The sequence below is a fragment of the Seriola aureovittata genome, chromosome 16 (assembly GCF_021018895.1).
Source record: "Seriola aureovittata isolate HTS-2021-v1 ecotype China chromosome 16, ASM2101889v1, whole genome shotgun sequence".
Lineage (NCBI taxonomy): Eukaryota > Metazoa > Chordata > Actinopteri > Carangiformes > Carangidae > Seriola > Seriola aureovittata.
The window spans coordinates 17,193,155-17,214,633 of record NC_079379.1 but is presented as its reverse complement, the minus strand read 5'-3'; the positions used below and the strand labels follow the sequence as shown (position 1 = coordinate 17,214,633).

Below are 21,479 nucleotides of genomic sequence, written 5' to 3'. Positions count from 1 at the left end.
GTGGAAGCATGGATACACTCAAGCACTTTTACCACAATCAACATATTTACATTCGGCATGAAGAGAAATGAAATAAATTGTATTATATTTAAGTTTTGGATTCTTTTCCTCTACTCTTACCCCCAGTCAGGGATCATTCAGTATTTTGTTTGCCTTTTCTGGCTTTTTTTTTTCCCCTGTATGAACAACAAATTGAAACATCAAGTTACATTTGTGGGTTACAGAGAAATGTCATTTTTGTTTAAATCATTTATTTTCCTAAAGCGCAAAAGAAAAAAGAAAAAATAATAATAATTGCGTCTATCAGTGTGACTCCCCCTACCCTCACCATGCAGTGAACGACGTTAACATTGCCTTGATGGCCTGGCTACAAGGGCCACTCCGAACTGACAAAGCTTGCTCTATGAAAATAAACCTAGTCGGGCTTGGACCTTGCTAAGACATTATCGTCAAGAAGGTGGCAGATGGCCTGGGAACAGAACAGACAATAAACAGACGTTCTGCTGACTCTCGGGCAGCTACAGAGAGGACCGTTACAGTCCACGTTGTAGAGTCCTGACCACAGCCCTCATAGGAAGGCGAAAAGGAAATTTTTTTTTTTTGACAAATTAAAGTACCATTACCCATAACGATGTCAATCCCAAAACTAAATGGCATTGCTGTAATTATGTACGGTTGGCATTATTTGCATGTCTTAGTTGTTTTGTACTTTTTTCAGAAGATGGTGGACCCTCAGGGGAAAAACTGAGGCGATTTTCTCTCGATACTCCTGTCAGCCGCCAGCTGAGGGGGCGCCAACTCTTGCTCCAGCGCTGCTATGTACAAATAGACTTTATGTACAGGGTCATCTTAAGTCACACATACACATGTACAATGCCACCTAAAGCACCAGAGTTGAAAGCAAGGTCAGTTGGCAGCTGACCAAATTTTAAATTTTCTTAAAAAAATAAAAATGTTCAAAGACTATCAGCTTTATAAAGTATACAAAATACCACAAAAGCAAAATAAAAAAGAAAGGAACATTTTTCATATATATATAATCATTTTTTTCTCTTCTGAGGTACTAGATCCTGAGGTAGTTAAGTAAAATGCATATTAAATTGGTTTTCCTGGGCAGCAGCAGTTCGGCACCGTTTCCCTAAGTGTCAGTCGTGGCGCTGCCCTCACCTCTAAATATATATTCATCTATGTATATAGGTCTATCTATAAAATGCATCCGAATTTATAAAATGCCACTATCATTACAGGGGCAGGACGCCCAATATAATCCACCCTTTCAGGGGTCCTGTCCTGAAACAAGAATCTTTCCCCTAAACATGGCCCACCCGATCTGAGCCAACCCTCCCCCCAAATAAACCTCTCTGTTGGTCCGACCTGGACCTTGATAGCAATGCCTTTTCCTTTCCACAGAAAACTCATGAGAAAGCTTCATCAACCAATTAAACGCTACCAAAAAAAAGAAAAAAAAAAAAGAAAATAGGGAAATCAAAAAACAAAAAAAAAAAAAAACAAAAAAAAAAAAAAAAAAAAACTAAATCTGAAGTCAACCAAAACATCTTGTCAGGTTTGAAGTACCACACCAAGGAGGTGATAGGAGGGGGATCCTTATTTCTTCTTTGTGTTTCTAGTGCTTAAAAGAAAAAAAAAAAAAGAAAAAGAAAATAAAAATATAAAAAATAAAATAAAAAATAAAAAATAAAAAAAAAAGGAGGGGGGGAAATGTTTTTTTTCTTTTTAAACACACCCGTGGGGGGAGGAGGAGAGCGGTCGAGGGGTGCGTACATGTGAGGGCAGGTGACATTGTTGGGAGCCCTCAGAAGTACATTCTCACAGAGATGCAGAGAGGTGAGGAGGGTGGAGGTTAAGAGGCGTAGCGTCTCTTATTAGCCACACTTGAAAGTTCTTCAAGTAAGACAAGGAGGGGTGGATGTTCGGTTGGTGATAACCTTTGACCCCTGAGATGAGCTTGACAACCCCTTGTCTTCTTCTCCCCCTGGACTCTGCTGCATCTATCCATCTGTCGAGTCTTCTGGCAGATTCAGTCACCATTCCTCCAGGTCCGCTGGACCTTTACTTCCTGCGGGGCAGTGAAGGTTGGGCTCCAGATGTGGGCTTGGGTTGCTGCTGCCTCCTCACCTGGGCCAGGATCTCCTGAATCTTCCTCTGGGCCAGCTAGATGACATGGAGAAAACGCTCAGATCACAGCACAACGTCATCTAATTAGGAGTCCGTCAGGGATCCTGTGACAACCTCAAGTGATGCATTATGGTCAGTCCATGCTCTTCTCTGCATGTAGTGTCGCCATATGCAAAACCTCTTTGAATTAAACTCAAACTCAATATCTAATTAGGATGGATTTTCATAAAATCACTTCATTTTGGATATTACTCAGTTTGCATAACCGTATATGCTCACTGAAAAATGGCTAATGAACGGTTGATAACTACAGTGAAACACTTAGTTCTGTGTTTATTCAAAAAATATCTTACAGTAATTACCTTAATTCAATTAAAAAAAGGGATCATGTGCGTCTGGGAAATCAGATCAGGGCTTTTGCCTTTCTGAGGTCAATGTACTGTATGTTTTCTTTGTAAAGACCCACCTGGCATGCAAAGAAGTGTCCACTAATCTTGACTATGACCTGGTCATTCTCGTCCGGCGTCTGGTCCCTGGGCACCACCACTTCTGCACATGTCAGGTTCTGCAGCTCGTTCACCTGCAGCCACAACAGAGAGATCAAAGAGCAAACGGTTAAGAGTGAAGAAGAATGGAGAATACCACCGACACTTAAAGCTAAAATTGTTTCCATTTGAAACAAACTTCATGTAAGTGCCAAGGTAGCTTTAGAAGAGAAAAATTCTGGCTTGGGATTGTTCAATTATTGTAGTGATTAAATGGATCAGTATCTTGTTTACAGTTTTTCCGCCCTTCCCGATGACTCGTCCAGCAGCAAAGGAGGGAACCTTGATGTGAGCCTCCAGCTTCACCTCTTCCTTAGGTCCAAAGAAATTCTCTTCCTTCAACTTGCCAAAGATGCGACACTGAGCCTGCAGCCAGACAGGTTGGAGTACAGATTAGTCATGCTGTACCTATGACAATTTTTCCAGAAAAAAAAAAAAAAAAAGCCTTAGAAAAACTTAATTCTGGCTGTAAAAGAGCCACTAACAGACCTAACCAACAGCTGCTACCATCAAATTTAACTATATGGGCTGCATTTTTTTTTTTTTAATTTTATTTCTGCCAACAGTGTTTTATGCATTTCACAGCTGTGAAGGTACAGCACCTTAAACTGAGCCTCTGGCGGTCCAACGATGATGACCATCCTCTGTTTGGCATCCATTCCTTCTGCAGGGGCAATCTGAAGAAAGGCAGACAGCCGGCATTAAAAAACAGCAACCTTCACTTCCAATGCCTATCAGTCAAGTGACAACAGGAAGACAGCCGGCGTCGACATGTTATCATTAAGATGCACAACTTCACCGCCTGTCCGTCACTCACCTTGATTGAGGCTCCAGCAAAGTGTGACAGCTGTTTGATGTGTTGACCCTGTTTTCCGATGATGGCTCCCACAGCAAGTGCAGGGATGAACAGGTGAACCGTCTCCGACTCCGGGTGTCCCTGCTGGGTATAAACACTTTAGAACTTGTGTGACCAGGAAAGGATCGCACAGACACTAAACTGCAGACCACTTGCTCAACGGTAGCCACCAATGCATAAACAGTGACTGTATCAGTTCTTTCAGCTACGTGGGAGCTCATGCAATCTACATTACCAGTCGGTCAGAAATGGCAAATCAGTCCTGCAATACTATAAAACACAGATGACACCATCACATCCAATTGGAGTTCTCAAAGTATTTACTAATTTCTGCTAAAAAAAAAAAAAAAAAAAAAAAAAAAAAAAAAGCTCACGTCAAACAGTGTTAGCTAATTATTTAAAATATTTATTAAATGGCCACTTTTCAAAATATACAATCTGAATTTTCCACATGCATCATTTTACTAATTCCATCTGAAAGACAGTCAGACTGACGGTGGCATCTTGATATGGAGCTCATGCTTTTGCCAGTCTACTCAATAATGGAAAAGTGTCCTAATACAGACGATTATTTACAGAGGCCTTGTTGCAAACTGCTGCAGCACATCACTTGTTTTAGCAGGGTGTGTGATTGACTTGAGCTCTGGAAAGGGAGGTGGCTGCATCGTCAAAGAGGAACAACAAGTAGCACTGTTGATTTTGGATGGAGCCCAATATTCCAGTCAATGTGTCAGCTCAGGGCACGCCAACAACTTGTTTTGGCTGCTTCCAAATTCTGGAGCAGGGCTTTTGGTGCCGAGGATGTTTTACCCGTCGTTTGAAAAAACATGCACCTCACCAAACAACAGCAAATGCTTCATATTTGGCAGGAATAAGACTGTCAAGCATCTGGTGAAGCTGATATAAAATATGACTACTAGCCAAGCTTCTGTTGCCCTCCACGACTTGTGCCTCCTCATCCACCAGACTAACTGCACATAGAATAGGGCTGTCTAAAGGTCAAAGATCAATGAGCAGCTGGATTAGAACTTGGATGTAGCAGACCCTGACCCCCAATCCTGCAGCGAGCAGCCACAAGCCGTGCAAAGCACTTTGGGACGGGTGACTTACAGCAAGGGGCTGGCTGCTCGCCGACGGCATAGAAGCCCAAAATTGCCCCTCAACCCCATATGGACTGCACTAAAGGAAAAAAGAAACATGGCACTGAGTTGCTTAAGACTAAATACTGTTAACAAACTGACCCAAGAGTTGAAGTACAGTGAGTTTAAGATAAGAAAACACAGCCAATCATTGGTTTTTAATGATAATGTATGGGGCAAGCCACTGTACAGTATGCGACATGGAGACTTTCCACTTACTCCAAATGACGAGCAACCACCGTGGGCTCCAGGAGGTGGGACACTGGACATGGAAGGGCCCATGCCTGGTGCTCCACTGGGAAACAAACCCAAAGCATTTAGATTCAAGCCTGGAATCAGGTTGGACTGGAGCTGGAGAGAAAGGAGGACATTTTTATTAACACGATATGAATCTCAAGTTGCACACACTTGTTCATCAACACCACAAATCCTTTAATACCATTATAAGCCAATCCAAACTATTTTACAAAGCGTTCACAGCTGTGCAATATGCAGTATGATTATGTAGCTTCTGATTACATACAGTACAGGTACCGTCTGAAAGTGCTTGAAGAGACATCACACTAATACGTTTTAAATTAGAGAGAAGTCATACTCCATCATTGCTTTTCCTACATCCTTAGCCTGAAGTTTTCAGGGACAGCATGTAATACCACCTACGGAGGAGGAGGAGGCTGGGAAACAAAGTAAACTATTGTCAATGAGCTGGTTTATTGAACATGCTGAGATAAGCTCTTCTGGTAACTAACTTTATTGATGTAGTGGGCATTTTGAACATCCAGGTGTGGTAAAATCCCCCCAGAAGATAGCTGTTAGATAAACTTGATACCCAAGTGTTAACTGTGGACAGAACTAAAGGATACAATCACTCCAACTCAGAACAACAGTTGGACTTTACTTGGGATATTTGTGAGCCCAGACGGGCAAATTATCAAATTGTGAGCCTATCCACCCAGACTCTTGATGTATCTTTTTCTAGTACATTTTCTGTATAAAATCTTAAAATTGTGAATTTATTATGTCCACCTCGTAAAACAACATGCACACTGTGTAATAAGCTTTATTTTCTAGAGACAGTTCTGACATCAAGAGTTCATAGCAGCTTTAGCTCAATGTCAAATTCTGAGAGAGAACTGTAGTCAATCACATTGAGTTTAAGTAATCTGAATATTCTGGGTTTTTAGTCCCCAATACCCGAGTTTTCTAGGGAAAAAAAAAAAAAAAAAAAAGATCCTGATAATCCTGATGGAGAACCATTGTTGGAGTTTTTTTGTTTTTGTTTTAAAGTGTGCGTATTTATATGACAACAATTCAGGATTTGGAAGTGCTGCTATGGCAGCAGGTTTATGTGTATGTAAACACCATTATCTGATTTCCTCCCTAAAAATAGCTTTCAGTTATTTAGTTTCATGTTTTTATGTAAACTTACAATAAACCTGTCGCAGATGTTTCTTTTAAAGCAATTAAGTCAATGGAAACTTTCCACTAGAAGAGACCATTAGAATATAATTAATTCACACTTCCCATTTGAAGGAATCATCTTTTTCCATGTTGAATAAGCACTGAAAAGGCTTACGTTCATAGCAGCCATGTCGCTCTCATACGATTCCCTGATCTTCTTCATCACCTCCTCTTCAGCTCTCGAGCACGCCTCGATGGCGCCCTTCACTGTGATGGTCCGCTCTGGGTTGTACAAGGTCAGGTCCTGGAGACTGGGCGAAGCAATGGAGGGAGGGGAGGGTTTGGCATGGGAACAATTGTGAGTTTAAATTGTGACACCACAGCATACACAACAACATTAAAAATGCATGGTGTGCTAAGTGGCACTTTTATGAATGGGCTGCAAGGACTACAAATAGTATTCACTGAAAGAGCCGTCAGTAAAATCAGAGTCTGTCAAACGCTCTTACGGTGAGATTGTGATTTTGGTCCCTGTGTCCTGCTCGATTTTTTTGAGGTTGCGTCCTTCCTTCCCAATTAATCTTCCTACAAAGTTGTTGTGTGCAAGAATCTTCAGTGGGATCTCCTCAGTACTGCAAAAAAAACAAAGGATGTCAAGTTAAATGTTCCTTCACATTCAGATTAAACCTCAAAAAGCAATATGTCCATTTGCCAACATGTTCTGAATTATCAGCATTTTTTATATTCTGTGTACAAACTGTCAAAGTAAATTTTCTTTCTTGGTCAAAATATGTTTAAATGTATAAACAGGCCTGACTAATAAGTCATTTGCATTTATCTCCCAACCACAAACTTCTGCCAATTATACATAGACACAGTTGTGCATCACAACATGCATATATTACCATTATTTTTGACTGGATTGTAACAAGTGAAACTATGACTTAAGAATTTTAAACACCACCATTACATCACTTGAAATCTGATTAGGTCAAAGGTTTGTTTAACAATGACTATACCTCTGTTCTTTCACAAGTTTATAGGTGGTACAAAAAAAAAAATTGTAAGAACCAAATTTGACTAAGGGACATATCCTGCTGCTCTTGTTTTAGTTTATATAAAAATAAATTAAAAAAAAATAAATAAAAACTTACAACTTTGTGTCAAGGGCTTCCTTCTGCATGATTTCCATGATGGTTCTGCAAGCGTTCGAACAACCTTCAGGGGTGGAGTGAATTGTAATGGGCTTCTCTGCTGCTCCTGCATTTTCTTTCCTATGGATGTCAATCCTGGAATATTGGAAAGATGGTTAGAGAAAAAAAAAAAAAAAAAAAGTCTTTAATGCTGGAGATGAACAGTACAAGCAAAGGAGAGGGCATAACTCACTTGCAATGCTCAGTATAATTCCTGACCTCTGTGTACGTACTTTGAGTGGGTCTGTTTGGTGATGTTGCGGATAGTGGCGCCCTCCTTGCCGATAATTGCACCTACAAACTGCGTTGGAACCAGCATGCGCAGAGGGATGTCTGACTGCACTTTGGGCCGGGCGCCCAGACCTGGAGAGCTGGAACGAGGGGGTCCACGTGCATTAAAGCCTCTCCTGCCCCCTGCTGAAGGACCCTCTGCTGCAGCCGTCTCATCTGGGATATAGGACACTTTCAAGGCATAGTTCTCCATCATAGATCCATTCAGCTTCTCCATCGCCCTGGGGAGCATAAAGGGATGTCAGTCTCTGCATAAAACTCTTGATTCCCAGTGAATGGAGTATAATTTGCCAACACAGGAAGGCTTTCAGACAGCAGTCATTGGACATGGGGGGGTTCTGACTGGTTTAGCTGCCAAACAATTCTGTTCACGCCATCAACATAAAGCTTTAGGTTTGATTTCTTTCCCCATCTCCTTATCAATGGCAGAATCCAAGTGATGGGGACATTAAAACAAAATCCCAAGGCCCCAGGCCAAAGTGAAGCAGTTTCTCAGGTAATGGGCATGAGCAACGGCGAGAAGGCGAGAGCTCCTTTCAAGTCCAACAAACTGCGGGGCAGCAACCAATAATCACTTTTCTGGAGCTAAAAGAAATTCACTCTAACCTCCAGACAGCACTCACACTTTAACACAAGTCTGCCTTGTTAGCCTCAAGGATTTAGATCTGTAGTGAAACAATTATGCCTGGAGACTTCTGCAACCACTCGTGCGGAGAGAAACATTGTAGTATGACTCATGTACACCAGGGGGCACCAGATGGCTAATTTAACCCCCTCCCTCTCCAACAAACACACACACACCCCTCCTCCTCCCCATCATCATTGCATGTCAAATTAAACTGGACTGGTTTTTGGAAGGAGGAAATCAGGTGCACTGGATGGACAGTAGACAGAGGAAGTTGATGCAATTTCCAGTAGAGAATTCTGGGTAAGGTGAAAAACTTCAGCAGATCCATGTCATAGACATCAAGACAGATGAGTTGGAGGTCAGTGATGCGAATACACTCACTCTGTGTGTGTGTGTGTGTGTGTGTGTGTGTGTGTGTGTGTGTGTGTGTGTGTGTGTGTGTGTGTGTGTATATATATACTCACAGCCTGGCCTGGTCCTTGGCTGCATATCGAACATTGACTACTGCAGTCTCTGTGTCAGTGTTAACTGTGGGAGCACACAGAGCAGAGTCAATTCACAGCCATTCAAAAACAGTAACATAATTTACCACCATGGTTACCTTTTACATACAAAAATTACAAATTAACTTGTTAAGAAATTTTACAATGATACATTTATGTATTTTTTATAAACCAAATAAAACAAGGTACAATTGAAAGAAAACATGGTACAAAAATTCTGACACCAATAAAAGGTGTGTGTTGAGGCGAAGTGGTGGAATTGCACTTTAAGCAGTCTAGCAACGCAAAGCTTAAACAAGTCTGTATTTACCTTGTTCACAGCTCTCTACTGCACCATACTGAGCAAGCATACTATCCAACACCTAAGAGAAAAAGAGAGAAAAGCCATGATTACTCAAAGACTTTGACCAGAACCTGTTAGTGAGCAGGAGCTCATCTATGGGAACCAGCCCAGCTTGCTGCCAGGACACACTCCATTAATTCTGAACCCCAGAGTTCAATGCTGAGTTACGTGGATAAATTTGCTGCCCTCTTGTAAAAGCTTGTCTACCTCAAATTATGACTCTCCCCTTAGGGCACTGGGCATGGTTCTGAGAAAGCTTTATAACATTTTACAGTCTTTATTTAAAAGTACACATGTAAACAACCATTCCTATTCAAAAAGTTAGATTTACAAGCAGCAAGCTAATCCATCTAACAGTGTACGTGATTTAAAAAAAAAACAAAATAAAAAAATAATAAATTGACCATTTAAAAAAAGCAAAATAAAAAAAAATAAAAACCATAAAGCTATGCTTGCTTTTTCTTGTTGGACTTGTTTTTTTATACATTGCCAAAAATTATCAACTACTTAAAAAAAAAAAAAAAATCCCTGAATGTTGAAATCATACACATAAAAAAGAAACGGCAAAAGATATAAAATGCATCCAAAAGACTGCCACACCAAGCTGGCCACTTGCCCAAACCTGGAGACCAAAGGATTTTAATTCATAGATGTGATCAAATGTGGGCGAGAGGGGGAGCGAGGGTTCTAAGCTAAGCTAAGACCTCCGACCATGCTCAGTCGAACCCAAGGCCACACCCCCAAGAGCTCAACCCCACTTTCTAGCCAACAAGACTGCGTCCCTGCCCCCCCACTCCACCAACCCACCAACCAAGCAACCTCCCGCCTCCCTGCCATCTCCACTCCCCATCATTGGCTGCTCCAGCACAGATATGAGTTCCCTGAAGCCAAGAGTTGCTGGCTGCTGGCTGGCTGCTCTGCCTGTCCATCTGCTGAGCCCAGCCAATGGGAATCCAGGCCATTCAGGAAAGGGTGGGGTACATTCCAGCAGGAAGCAGTGGCTGGGGGAGGGGTACGAGTTCATGCTACACATTCTGTGAATCGGCGCACATGGAAGGAAGGGGAAACAGTCCAGGCCCACCCACCCACTACAGCTTGTGAACACGCCACTACTCTCGCCACTTTTTTCGCTGTAAGGCTATACACACACACACACACAAAAACACACACACCATGACCCATTGTCTTATCTACCTGATAAGATACATACAAGGCCTTTGCATCTAAAGATCCCACTCTGTTCCGTTCCTCCATTCTTCTAACCCCTCCCCCTCCGAGGGAGAGAAACCTCCATGTCACCTTTTGAGAAAGCAAACAGCTCGCTCACTACATACTAGGAACATGGGTGGATCTAGAGCTGCAGTTGAGGGACATGCGTAGGCAAAGCGAGCCCACCATTACAAAACACTGAGCCTGTCTGTAGCCATTTGATCACAGTGAGGCTGAAATCTAAAGACATGTATTAAACTTACAGTTTAGAATAATACTGAACAATGGTGCAGTTCACTAGGAAAATTCTCATTAGGCTTCCATAGTCTTTATGGAGCAGAAAATTAAACTGAACACCACCACAAGCACACGCTATCACTGCTAAACCTCTGCAGAGGGAGAAAATTTTTTTTTTTTTTAAATCACGTAAAGATGTGTTACTGACACATGAGATTCCACATGCAAGTTAACAGTGGGATCTTAAGTCTGACACATGTGATTTAAAAAAAGAAAAGAGAAAAAAAAACAGCTTCAGTGTAATTTCACCCTTTTCCCAAGTTGTCTGACAAATTTTAGTCCAGAAAAATTGTATGTATGCCGAGCAGATTAGTATGTAGTCAGTGAATACCAAGGAGTTTTAAATTAAACGCTTATCACATGCAGAGAAAGAAAGATATGCAACGCACAGACACACACACACACACGACTGTTGCTCAACACTGACATTCGTTTTTCACTAATCAGGCAATGGCCTTGAAATCTGACCATGTTACAGTTCACCATTTCTATTGATATTGTTCATTTTTACATGACAGCTTTTTGCCTGTTAACCCTTGAAGGGACATGAAACAAGTAGACTGCATTTGAGACTTAACACTGACCTTGAGCGTCATTTTTACCGCTTCAAGTCTGTTTAAAGTCACTGTAGATACCTGCTACAAGAACATCCAGTGAGCTACTACTTATGCAACAGAGGACAGTTTTACATAATCAATTCAAACATGGTTTTCTGAAGATTTTGGTCAGAAAATTTGTGGGTGTTTTTTTTTTGCCTAAAATATCAACGATCACTTCCAGGCTTAATCCAAGATCAAGTCAAATTATTAATGCAGTTTAAAAGTTACCTGTGTTGGAACAGTCGTGTGTTCAACTGTCATTTTGGAGGGGTTTAACAGCAAGTCATACATTTTTGATTATTTTCTATTTTTTTTCCCCTGTATGTGGGACCTCTCTCCAAGTTGTTTGTATATGAACATAATAGACGTAAAAACAACACATGTACAATTTCATCTGATTCAGCACAATAACCCCGAAACAGTTTGCACTTGCATCGAGTTTACACTGTTGTATTACTTTGATGTTGTCGAGAGTTTTCATGTAGCTATGATAATTTAAGAGGGAATTTGTGGTGGCATTTATGGCTTGTTGTAATTTTATAAAGCGCCATTTAGTTACAAATTAACGCCTTATGTGTTCCCCAACACCTATGTCCAGCTATGTCCTTAAATTTAGAAACCCTGATATCATAACCTTTAAAAGTGTATTTATTGCAGGGGCAACACAATGGAATGCATTAAATTGTAGGAGTGCAGATTTTAATTTTGTCCACCCTCTAAATGTCAAACACACACTGATACAAGTGAATCTTCAATAAATTCAAATGATATAATTTCCAGACTCACTGTTCACATGAAACGTCAAGAAAACTACAACACACAAAGTACTAAATAAATAAATTGACTTTCTAAAAATAATAAAACTAAAATGGAGATTTCCCATGAACCATATAAGGACTTAAACAATTGGGCTGACCGGGTGAAACTCCTTGTCACATGAATGTTTCACAACCCCTCAGACAATACCCTTGGTTTATTTTTACCTAATTTCCACACAGGGGTTCTTTGTGTGAAAAAGCTTTCAAACTTGCACGTCAATAGTGTTGAAGGACGATCAAGTCAAAAGAGTCTAAAGAACCAAGTCAAATAAAAAAAATCAGCTTTTTCAAAATGCTTTAAAAACATAAGTAACCAATATATGTAGAATTAATGCCACAATCATCTTGTTTCCTCCTAAGTGTGAGCCAGATGAATCATCAAGACACCCAACACAATCCTTTTACATTTTCCCGCACCTTTGTTTAGTAAAACATCACCATCCTCTCTTGTCATTCCCAAGCTCCTGTGTAGATAAACTGTCAAAACTCAACCTTGCAGATCTTTGTTGTTATTGTTGTTAAAGTCCCAGTGATATTGCCAATAATTTCTACCAACTGCATAACTACCCACTGGTCTGAACCACAACCATCTTCAAACAAATCATCAAGCGCATCCTCAACTGTAACCCAAAGGGGGGCCAGGTGACTCCAGAGGCCACTAAATGAGAGCCCAGTTGGGCTGCCCCATGGTGCCCCGCCCTGGAAGCAGTTAGCAGCCTGTTAGCACTCACCTCCCACTGCATATGAGGCGGGATGTTCCTGATCTGCAGCTTACAGCTCCTGGAGAGAGAACAAGGGAAGAAAGGGTGGGGGATGGATAAAGGAGGAGGAAGAGAAAGAAAGAAATTGATGAAGATAGATGGGAAGAGAGATTGGAAAGAAAAGGGAAGACAGACAGTTAGCAGCAGAAAACACCAAGGGCACAATGATACAAATTACAGTAAAAAGGTATTGTAATAAAAAAAAAAATAAATAAAATTAAAAAAAACACGCAGGTCCTCATTCCCTCCGCCATGTAAAGAGACAAACTAGGGTGGAGAAGCTGCAGATACGTCTTCTGCTTTAATTCCATTCCCAACTCAGCAGGCAGCAGGTGCATTGAAACAACCTGGGTAAAAACGTGGGAGGAAGTGAGGGAGAAAATAAATAAATAAAAAAAAGGGGGCAGAGGGGCGATTTGGAATCACCACTGGGAGGGGGGGCCTAAATTGAGTTGAGGGTGTTCGAAATTAAAATTAAACTAAAAACGTACCACAGCCTTTCTCCCAAATCACCAATTGTGTCACAGAGTGCGAAGGACGAGATAGGGAGGAGAAACAGGACGGTGAAGCTGGAGAGAGGAGTAGGAAGACGCATCAAGGAAAAAGCAGAGGGGGAAAAAAGGATTGAAAAGACGAAGATATCCTATCCTAATGTCTTGTCGACACACTTTGAGTCAAGCATGTGCCCTGTAGCATTGCATCATGAGGTTTCAGCCACTGCTAGGCTCAAGCCCACTCTTTTCAACCAAAATAGACACTTATCCAGGAGCATCCAGCTGTTGTTATCAAAAAAGGAGGGAGGGGTGGGAGGTTGGTGGCAGTGCCAAACAGAAACTAAAGGGAATCTCCATTAACCGCTTCACACTAAAAGAGGAAGATTTAAAATTGTGTGCTTGTTCATAGAGTGTGCACACAGCAGATGCAAGAGGAGACTAGCAGCTACAATGGTGCTGCTGTGTGTGCTGTCACAAGAAACAACCAGGACAGAAATTCCCCATTTTCATCCTTTTAGAATGAAGGTTCCCAATTTTTTGTGGCATTTTGTGTATAGCAGCGTGAATACAGTGGCTATGTGTGGAGGTCATGCAGACAATGGAACTTGTGGATCAATGAGTCAGAGTTTCACAAGTGTCCATCTGCATGTGGATGTTGCATTTACAAAAGAGAAAAAAAAAAAAAAAAAATCAAAGTGAAAAAAGTGCAGCCCCACTCCAAAGTCCACTGCCTATTGACACACACAAACCTAAAGGATCACAATGTACATATGGCTGGGAGCTGAAGCATGAGAAAACACACACACACACAATGTGGAAATACAAACCCTGACCCCATCCTATTTCCACACCAGCCTTACGCTCTTTCACGCATACCTGATACATATGCAGATAATTGTGCAGTTGTATTGAGTGTAGACACAATTTTCCATCTTGTGTAAAAACTTTAAGGTAAAGAGTTACATTACACACCTCGTTCTTTTGCTCAAGCTTCAATGAGCTGTTAAATGACGTTTAAATGCAGCTCATCTACTTGTACAAACTGCTGTACAATTGTTGTTTTGAAATCTGAAAACACTTAACATGCAGCATTTATAAACTCACTTTACACTATGAACTCAAATTCAACAGGATATGTAACAATTTAATTAAAGAATTACACACAAGCTTATCAAGGTAGCAAAACGTACTGCACATGTGCAACAAGGGCCGCAGTAGTAGAAATTCCTCATCCTAGCCACTACGGCCATAATCCGGCCAACAGAAGTTCAACAACATATTTAATTTGAGACATTAGGGAACTACTTAATTCTAAATGGACAAATTGTAAAGAAAATTCCCAAATAACTTCCAAGAGGAATTCCAGCCGTTTCCGGCCCAATGTGCCATTCCTGGCTGATCCGGCCCCCTCTCTCTCTCTCTCTCTCTCCCGCCGCACATTCTGTATGCTCTGCATTGCGGTGGGAACGCCATGCGAAATGTGCAAATGCACCAAGCACTTCCAGTCGGATTAACCTATAGCTCCACACAGCACACAGAAGAAGTCAGCCAGGGTATAGGGTGGGGTGGGGGAGGTATACATTCCCTGGTCCCAGCCTTTGAATTGAGGAGGGGGAGGAGGTGTGTGTGAGTGGGGTGTGGTGTTTGGGGGTGGGTTGGGGGGTGGGGGGGACTAGCCCTGTTTCAGGCAAGGGTAACAAGGGCCCTCTCTGCCCTGTGGGGGTGGGGCCCTGTTGCCATGGACACGGACAAGTCCACTGACAGGAACATGTAGAGCGGGGTTAAAAGTGGGAGGGGGAGGGAAGGAGGGGAGGGCCAGGAGTGACTGGGGTTGGCTCGTCATGTGATGGCCAAGAGGAGGCCTGGCTCCTTATTTACTTTTGAAATGGACCAACATTCTACATGTTAACCCCCGTCCTTCGCCACCCAGCTGAGACCTACGGGCCTGCACCGTGGACACTGTGCACACAAGTGGGTGAATAGACACGTATGCAAGCGTGCACATGCACCCATAAAGACCACAAGAGGATTCACAAGTCAAGCACCATGACACTGCACCACACCTGTATTCATCTCAATTTCTTAGTCGTCCACCCATACTGAAGCACTCTACGTCAACACAGCCACAGACGGTGTGGTACACACGTGATCTGTGCTCATCGCCCATCCACAGCCATTGACTATTCAGTATGCAGAGGTTCTGAATGACTGAACTCCACACAGCCTGGTTTCCGCTACCCTCTCACAGGCCTTATACGCACACTGTGCACCCAATAAGCTACATTCAACACTTGCGTTTGGATAGATTGGTTTGGAATTCCCTCAGAGAATTCCAGTGAGTTGAATATCAACAGTTAGAAATGACTCAACTTCTGTAAAGACTATTACACGTGTCTTCACCTCCCCCACCACACACAAAATAAATGTACGTATATTTAAGAGGAAGCACAAATACAATGTGATTCTGATTTGAGCCTAGTAGGAGGCAGAGTTAAGGAACCTTTGCCTGCAGTCTGGGTAAAACAAGGGGCCACATTCATAATTCTCTGGCACCCCAAGTCTCCGTCCCAAATCCCCATTTTTGCAGGTGGGGCCCCACAGTGACCCCATGACCCAGAATTCTTGCAATAAGAGCCAGGAGCCATTTCTACAAACAACACTGATACGATCTACACTATTGTCTCAATTTATAGATGTTTTTATAGTGATTGGTTTGGGGAAAAAAAAAAAAAAAAAAAAAAAAAAAGCTGCCATTTAGAAAAAGAAAAGAAAAAAAAAAAAGAACAGGGCTAAAGAGCTGAAACTTTACACCACTCAGTGAGCACAAATACAGCGCTATATATGCTGGAAATAATCAAAGTTGTGCACCTTTGAACAAAGCATGTTTAACGTCTTCCTCACCCTCTCTCACACACACACACACGCTCACACACACGCTGACACACACACACACACACACACACTCACACACACTTGAGGCCACCCCTCATATAGCCATGCCATTTTCTTTCTTCCTGTACACGTGACAAAGCGGATACATTCATATGGGGATGAGCAAGCAACATTTTTATTTTGTTGAATTTATCCAACATGGGGGCATAATATGAGTTCAGCACACAATGACGACATTGCTGCAACTCAGTTGGCCTTTTATGGAGGACTGAATTAAATATCTGGAGTGAAATTAAAAACAAACAAAAAAAAGGGAGGAATGCTCAATAGTAACTGTTGGCAAAAATACATTTTACATGGCCCACTTGCTCCAACAAGAAAGTCAATATACTTTTGTTAAAAAAAGCTAGGTCACAGGTTAAAATATAATTGCTATTTTTAAATCATTATGCCAATTGTGGAAAATATGGCTGTTTTAAGTCAAATGTAGAAACACCTTTAAGATTCAGATAAATGCTTGATATCCTACTGAACAATTTACATGCTTTCATAGAACAGAAAATAAATAAGAGCACAAGATATTGTCAAGAACGTGTGGGCGTCTTCTTTAAATTCCAGATTTATAAAAAAAAAAAAAAACAATAAAAAAAAAAAAAAAAAGCCAAGCACAAAACGTTTTCAGGAGTCAAGCAAAGTAAAATGTAAATGTCCATAAGATGATTAAAAAGGTTTAATAACTTTAAAAAGGGGAATACTATGCATCTATGGACGAGATGTTTTCAATTAAGTGAATTTTGTTGTGTTATGTTGTTAATGCTCACAGAATATTTTCAGGAGTCATTGCTGAAAGCAGCAGATGTTTAGGGGCTGCAGCGGTGCTAATTTTAGTGGCCTTTTTCGCCACAACCATGACAAATTCAGAGGAATGTAGATCAAAATCTAATTACGAGATGGAATTTGGCCAATGTGAAACACCACACTCCGGAGCCCGTCACCCTACGCAGTCCTATCTTTATGAACCCCCAAACTGCAGCCACCCCACCTTGATCCCTGTCTGCTGTAGCACTTCCCCTTCCTGAGGGGTTCAAAGGTTAAGCCATGGTGATTGGCCAAGCCCCCAGCTGATATTTGCAGGCTGGAATGCAAAGAGGGGCCCCAGTGTACAAGTGTGTATGTGTAGCATATACTCAGAATACTGTTCCTATTGACTACTGCCATGTTCCATGTTGTAAAGGGAGGGCACGTTTTGTACTTTTTTGAAGTGTGGCTGAAACTCGACTCTGTTGCTGCCATAGCCAACACAGCAGACTGCAGAGAGACAGAGCAACGTCACCAGTTTTTTTTTCGTGATCAGGAAAATTTTGGAGGAAGGTCTCCAGATTTCACGCAAAATTCCCACGTAGCTCACCTGGTTTATTTTTTCTCTCACCCCCCCGCCTCACCCCCCCTAAGCTACACTTTAGACCAACAGCCTACCAGCTGCCAGGGGAGCGCATCTGTGTCGTCCAGGTGGAAAATACAATTCTAGAAGATGTCAAAAATCCCCTACGTGCTCCGTTTTTCGTATCTAAACACTTTGTAAATTATTTTCAGTCACGTACATATATAGGTCAAAAGGCACGTTTCACATCGACTTTCTGATTTCAAACGTGGCTCCTTACTTTGCATAAAATAAATCAAACTTTCACGAAATCAAACTGTGCACGTTACGTGTAATATCTTTTAGAAATAAATACACCAATTAGCAAGCAAGGGCCATTTAATTCAAGCACAAAATTAATTATGACCAAACTGCGTCACCACCTAAAAATCCGCACACAATGCCAAAAAGCCCCAGTATTTTACGTCCTCAACACACATTGCGTAGACTCCTCAAAAAACATTTACAGTACACTTTATGGAAATCATGAACTGAAACACAACTGCCCAGTGTGGCTACGGGGGTCTAACTCTGAAACTAAGGTTTTCCGTGACTTGGGCCCCAAACCTCCCATTCCACTCGCGTTTGGGAGTCCATCTCATGCAACAGCAGCACAATGTGCAGAGGAGGGCGGAAGCGCAGGGCAGGCAGGGAGAATGACGGGCAGATCCTTCTCAAATGGACGACTCCACAAGGCCTGTACGCCTCAAATGCAGCCTGCACTCACTCTGCACACATTTCAGCCAACACACTCAGGCTTTTCTAATCGCCCTGAGGTTGGAGCTGAAATAATATCAAGTGCTGAACATATATAAAAAAATACTGAGGGATGGGCGAGCGACAAAATACAGGCATGCGCTAGTTAAACCCAAATGCACGAAGGTTTTAGGAGCACCCCACAGTCATGGCGAGAGGAGGGAGTACACCACCATACGCCCCTTTCATTTGACCCCCAGAACATTCAGAAAAAAAGACACCTTCATTTAACCAAAATGAAAATACTTATACCACTGAATTAACAATGCTCAACAGCAACATACATGCACATTTCCAGCACCAGGCTACACCTTGAAAAAACAAAAACAAATAAAAGGCTTCTTGTAGAAAATGGCTACAGTAAAGAGAAAAAAAAACTGGAGCTCCCACGAGTTGAACCCAGCACTGTATAATAAAACTCGACCTACCTTTGACGTTTAGGGACCGAGTGCTCCACTTCGAGAAGTTTCCCATGAAGTTCAACTTTACCTAGAAAACAAAATGCAACTATTTTAATTTCTCGAGTCCTTTGACCTCTCAGGCAGGCCTCCTTTCTTGCTCTAGGAAATGTATTTAGGGTTAGTGTTTACTCCTCATTTTAGGGAGTGTGCTAAAATCTAAACATGCATTATGTAGACATGGCAGCGTCCTGGATATTTTCAGCATAGTGTGATATTAGCAACACAAAATGCTGATTGTGCGAGCCACTAATAGCACGAGGACACAAAATGAGCCACACATTAGCTCAATACGTAAAATTATGAGAGTGTAGCTAAATTGTTACGTGCCCTGTGTGTGTGAACAGGCGTAAGTCTAATTTAATAACTAACCCATGAGACGAAGTGAAGAATATACAAAAGTAAATGGTCGTGGGGCTCAGTTAGTTGGCCTACATTTGACCAACAATTAAACCACCTGGTGTGTCAGCATGGGCGAAATGGCTTCACAATGTAGCGAGTTGTGGCCACTGGAGAAGGCCTATACTTTGAAACTGGGATAAGAGTGCAAGTTCAAATTGAAACTGGTAAAAGCAGCAACCCACTACGGCCCGTGCTCCTATCCGTGCCAAAGAGGACTGGGTGATAGAGCCCACAATAAGGCTCTCTTCACGGCGTCCACAGCCCGCTGCCTATGCGCCCCACTGCCCTAAACGGCACATAACCTGAAAGCCTTGGTATTCTCATCCTCATGATTGTGTTTACTCGACCATTTTATCAAGCTACACTCAGTGAAATTACAAGTGCAGAATTTCACTCAAACCCTGGGCAGCTATTTCCCTGAGCCCACAGTGTCAAAAGGCCAAGTAAAGGTTCTGTGAGAGAAAGAAATGCTTGGGTACACCCCCACCCTACAGGACTATACATGCATTTCTCATAAGGGCCCTGAAGTAAAGGCAATCTTCACACAATTGCAGCAGTTCGTGCGTCTTTCAAAATACCACTTTTTAGCCCAAAAATTCTCACCTGAAAGAACATCGATGGCCTTCATTGCAGCCTTCTCGTCCGGGCAATCCACAAACGCATAGCCAGTTTTGACAAGAAATGGACCACTGTGCGGAATCTTCCACTGCTCAAAGATAGTTTCGAAGTCCTCCTCGCTCGCTTCTGCGCTCACGTTGCCAATGTATAGCTTATTCATGTTCTGCGCCGAAAACGGACAATCTTTACGCTGAGGGAGAGATAGTTATTTGCTCTCACGGATGTGCAGTGTTTGGAGTAGCCTAAATCGCCTTTACTACTACGGAGTGGCTGTGGCGTGCTTCCCGGTCGTTCAAGCCACAGATAGATTTAAACTGGCAGCCTCACAGTGCGTTTGCGCTCCCTCGCCCCTCTGTCTCTATCGCGCAATAAATAAATGCTCAATTATTAATCTCGTGTCTCCAAACGATGGCGGGCTGGGTGAAAAGGAGGAGAAACTACTTTGTGTCTTCCTCCAAACCCCTTGGCAAAGAGACAGAGAATGTCACACACGGTAAGGCTGGCGCCCGCCTCTAAGTCTAGAGCCTAGAATAAGAAGAAGAAGAAGGGGGAGAAAAAAATCCTCTGCTATTCCGGCTTTTTTGAATGAGCCACGTGTTCAAACTACAAATCAGCCCACACGTGAGGAATCCCAATTGCTCAATTAAGTGTTTGGGATTGGGGAAAATTGCACGGGAATCTGGGGTGGGGACAGCAGAGGGGAGTGGAGAAAAAAGGAGGGGAAGAGTGGATTGGTGTTGGGAAAAAACCTGGCGAGCTATGTGCGTAAAGGGATTCCGTGAGAACCCAGTGTATCTTTACTAGAATCACATTCGTGTGCCTTTCTCTGCAAACCCTCGATCCTCATTGGTCGGTTGAGGAATAGTAAAACGGCAGTGCGCTCACGCACGCCCATAGCAGGGAGACGCTGATATTGCGGGGGCTTGTGCGCACGGCTGTGCTAAGTGCGCTGTACTGATGACACAGTAGGAGGAAAAGGGGGGTGGGGCCATTCATAAATGATGTTGCACTGTATTGTTAAATTGCATACTGAACACATTTAATTTTGTAAAATCTTGCATAGGGAGGGCCCTGTGCCCCTCCTTGGGCCCTCGCGCAATATGGGAATGACACGTACTCCTATCCACATGACGGCATCCATCTTCTCCAACTAGAGTGGAGCCATGCCCTTCCCGTTCCACAGCTCAAAGTCCAACAGCAGGCCCTACTTGCTCATTATAACACAAAATAATATTGAGGAGGGTGTCTTTGGGCGAGATGAGTGCTGCCACGCCACTTGTTTTTCCCAACTTTCAGACGATTTAGCAGAGCGAGGAAGCTTTCGCCATGTGGTCAGATTGCACATGGCGAAGCCTCACTGCTATACCTCCGGTATGGATTTGCATTTACTGAAAGAGGGAGGGGTCTCCTACACCAAAGTGCCCCTAGTGTGCTATGTAAAGGCACAGCCCAATTGGATCACGTGTGGAATACTAAAATCTTACACAACTGTCAATAAGATCTTTTGTTAATCACAGGCGAAGGCCGACAGTTTACACGTAGGTCAGTCTGCGGAGAATGGCTGTGATTACGAAACTAATGGGGTCTGAATCCTTACCTGTTGACGGGATAAGGGGCAATATACAGTCAGAGCACGACTTGTTCAAGTGTTTCATCAAAGACCCTAACATGAAAATGTACATACAGGGTCATGCTTATGAATGGATCCAACCTGACAATA

At 42.4% G+C, this 21,479-nt stretch overlaps 1 protein-coding gene across 1 annotated transcript; it reads right to left on the bottom strand.

The window, feature by feature from the left end:
- Positions 1–1,531: 1,531 nt before the first annotated feature.
- On the bottom strand, positions 1,532–20,368 carry igf2bp3 (insulin-like growth factor 2 mRNA binding protein 3). Its single transcript, XM_056398643.1, has 15 exons — positions 19,745–20,368; positions 18,710–18,770; positions 12,690–12,738; positions 9,003–9,054; positions 8,654–8,717; positions 7,504–7,782; positions 7,232–7,366; positions 6,587–6,709; positions 6,253–6,388; positions 4,896–5,027; positions 3,499–3,618; positions 3,284–3,358; positions 2,916–3,047; positions 2,603–2,716; positions 1,532–2,172 (listed from the first exon to the last, which is right to left on the bottom strand). Exons 1-15 carry the CDS (start codon positions 19,917–19,919, stop codon positions 2,071–2,073), a joined length of 1,749 nt encoding a protein of 582 aa, XP_056254618.1. The 5' UTR covers positions 19,920–20,368; the 3' UTR covers positions 1,532–2,070.
- Between the last annotated feature and the right edge of the window lie 1,111 nt (positions 20,369–21,479).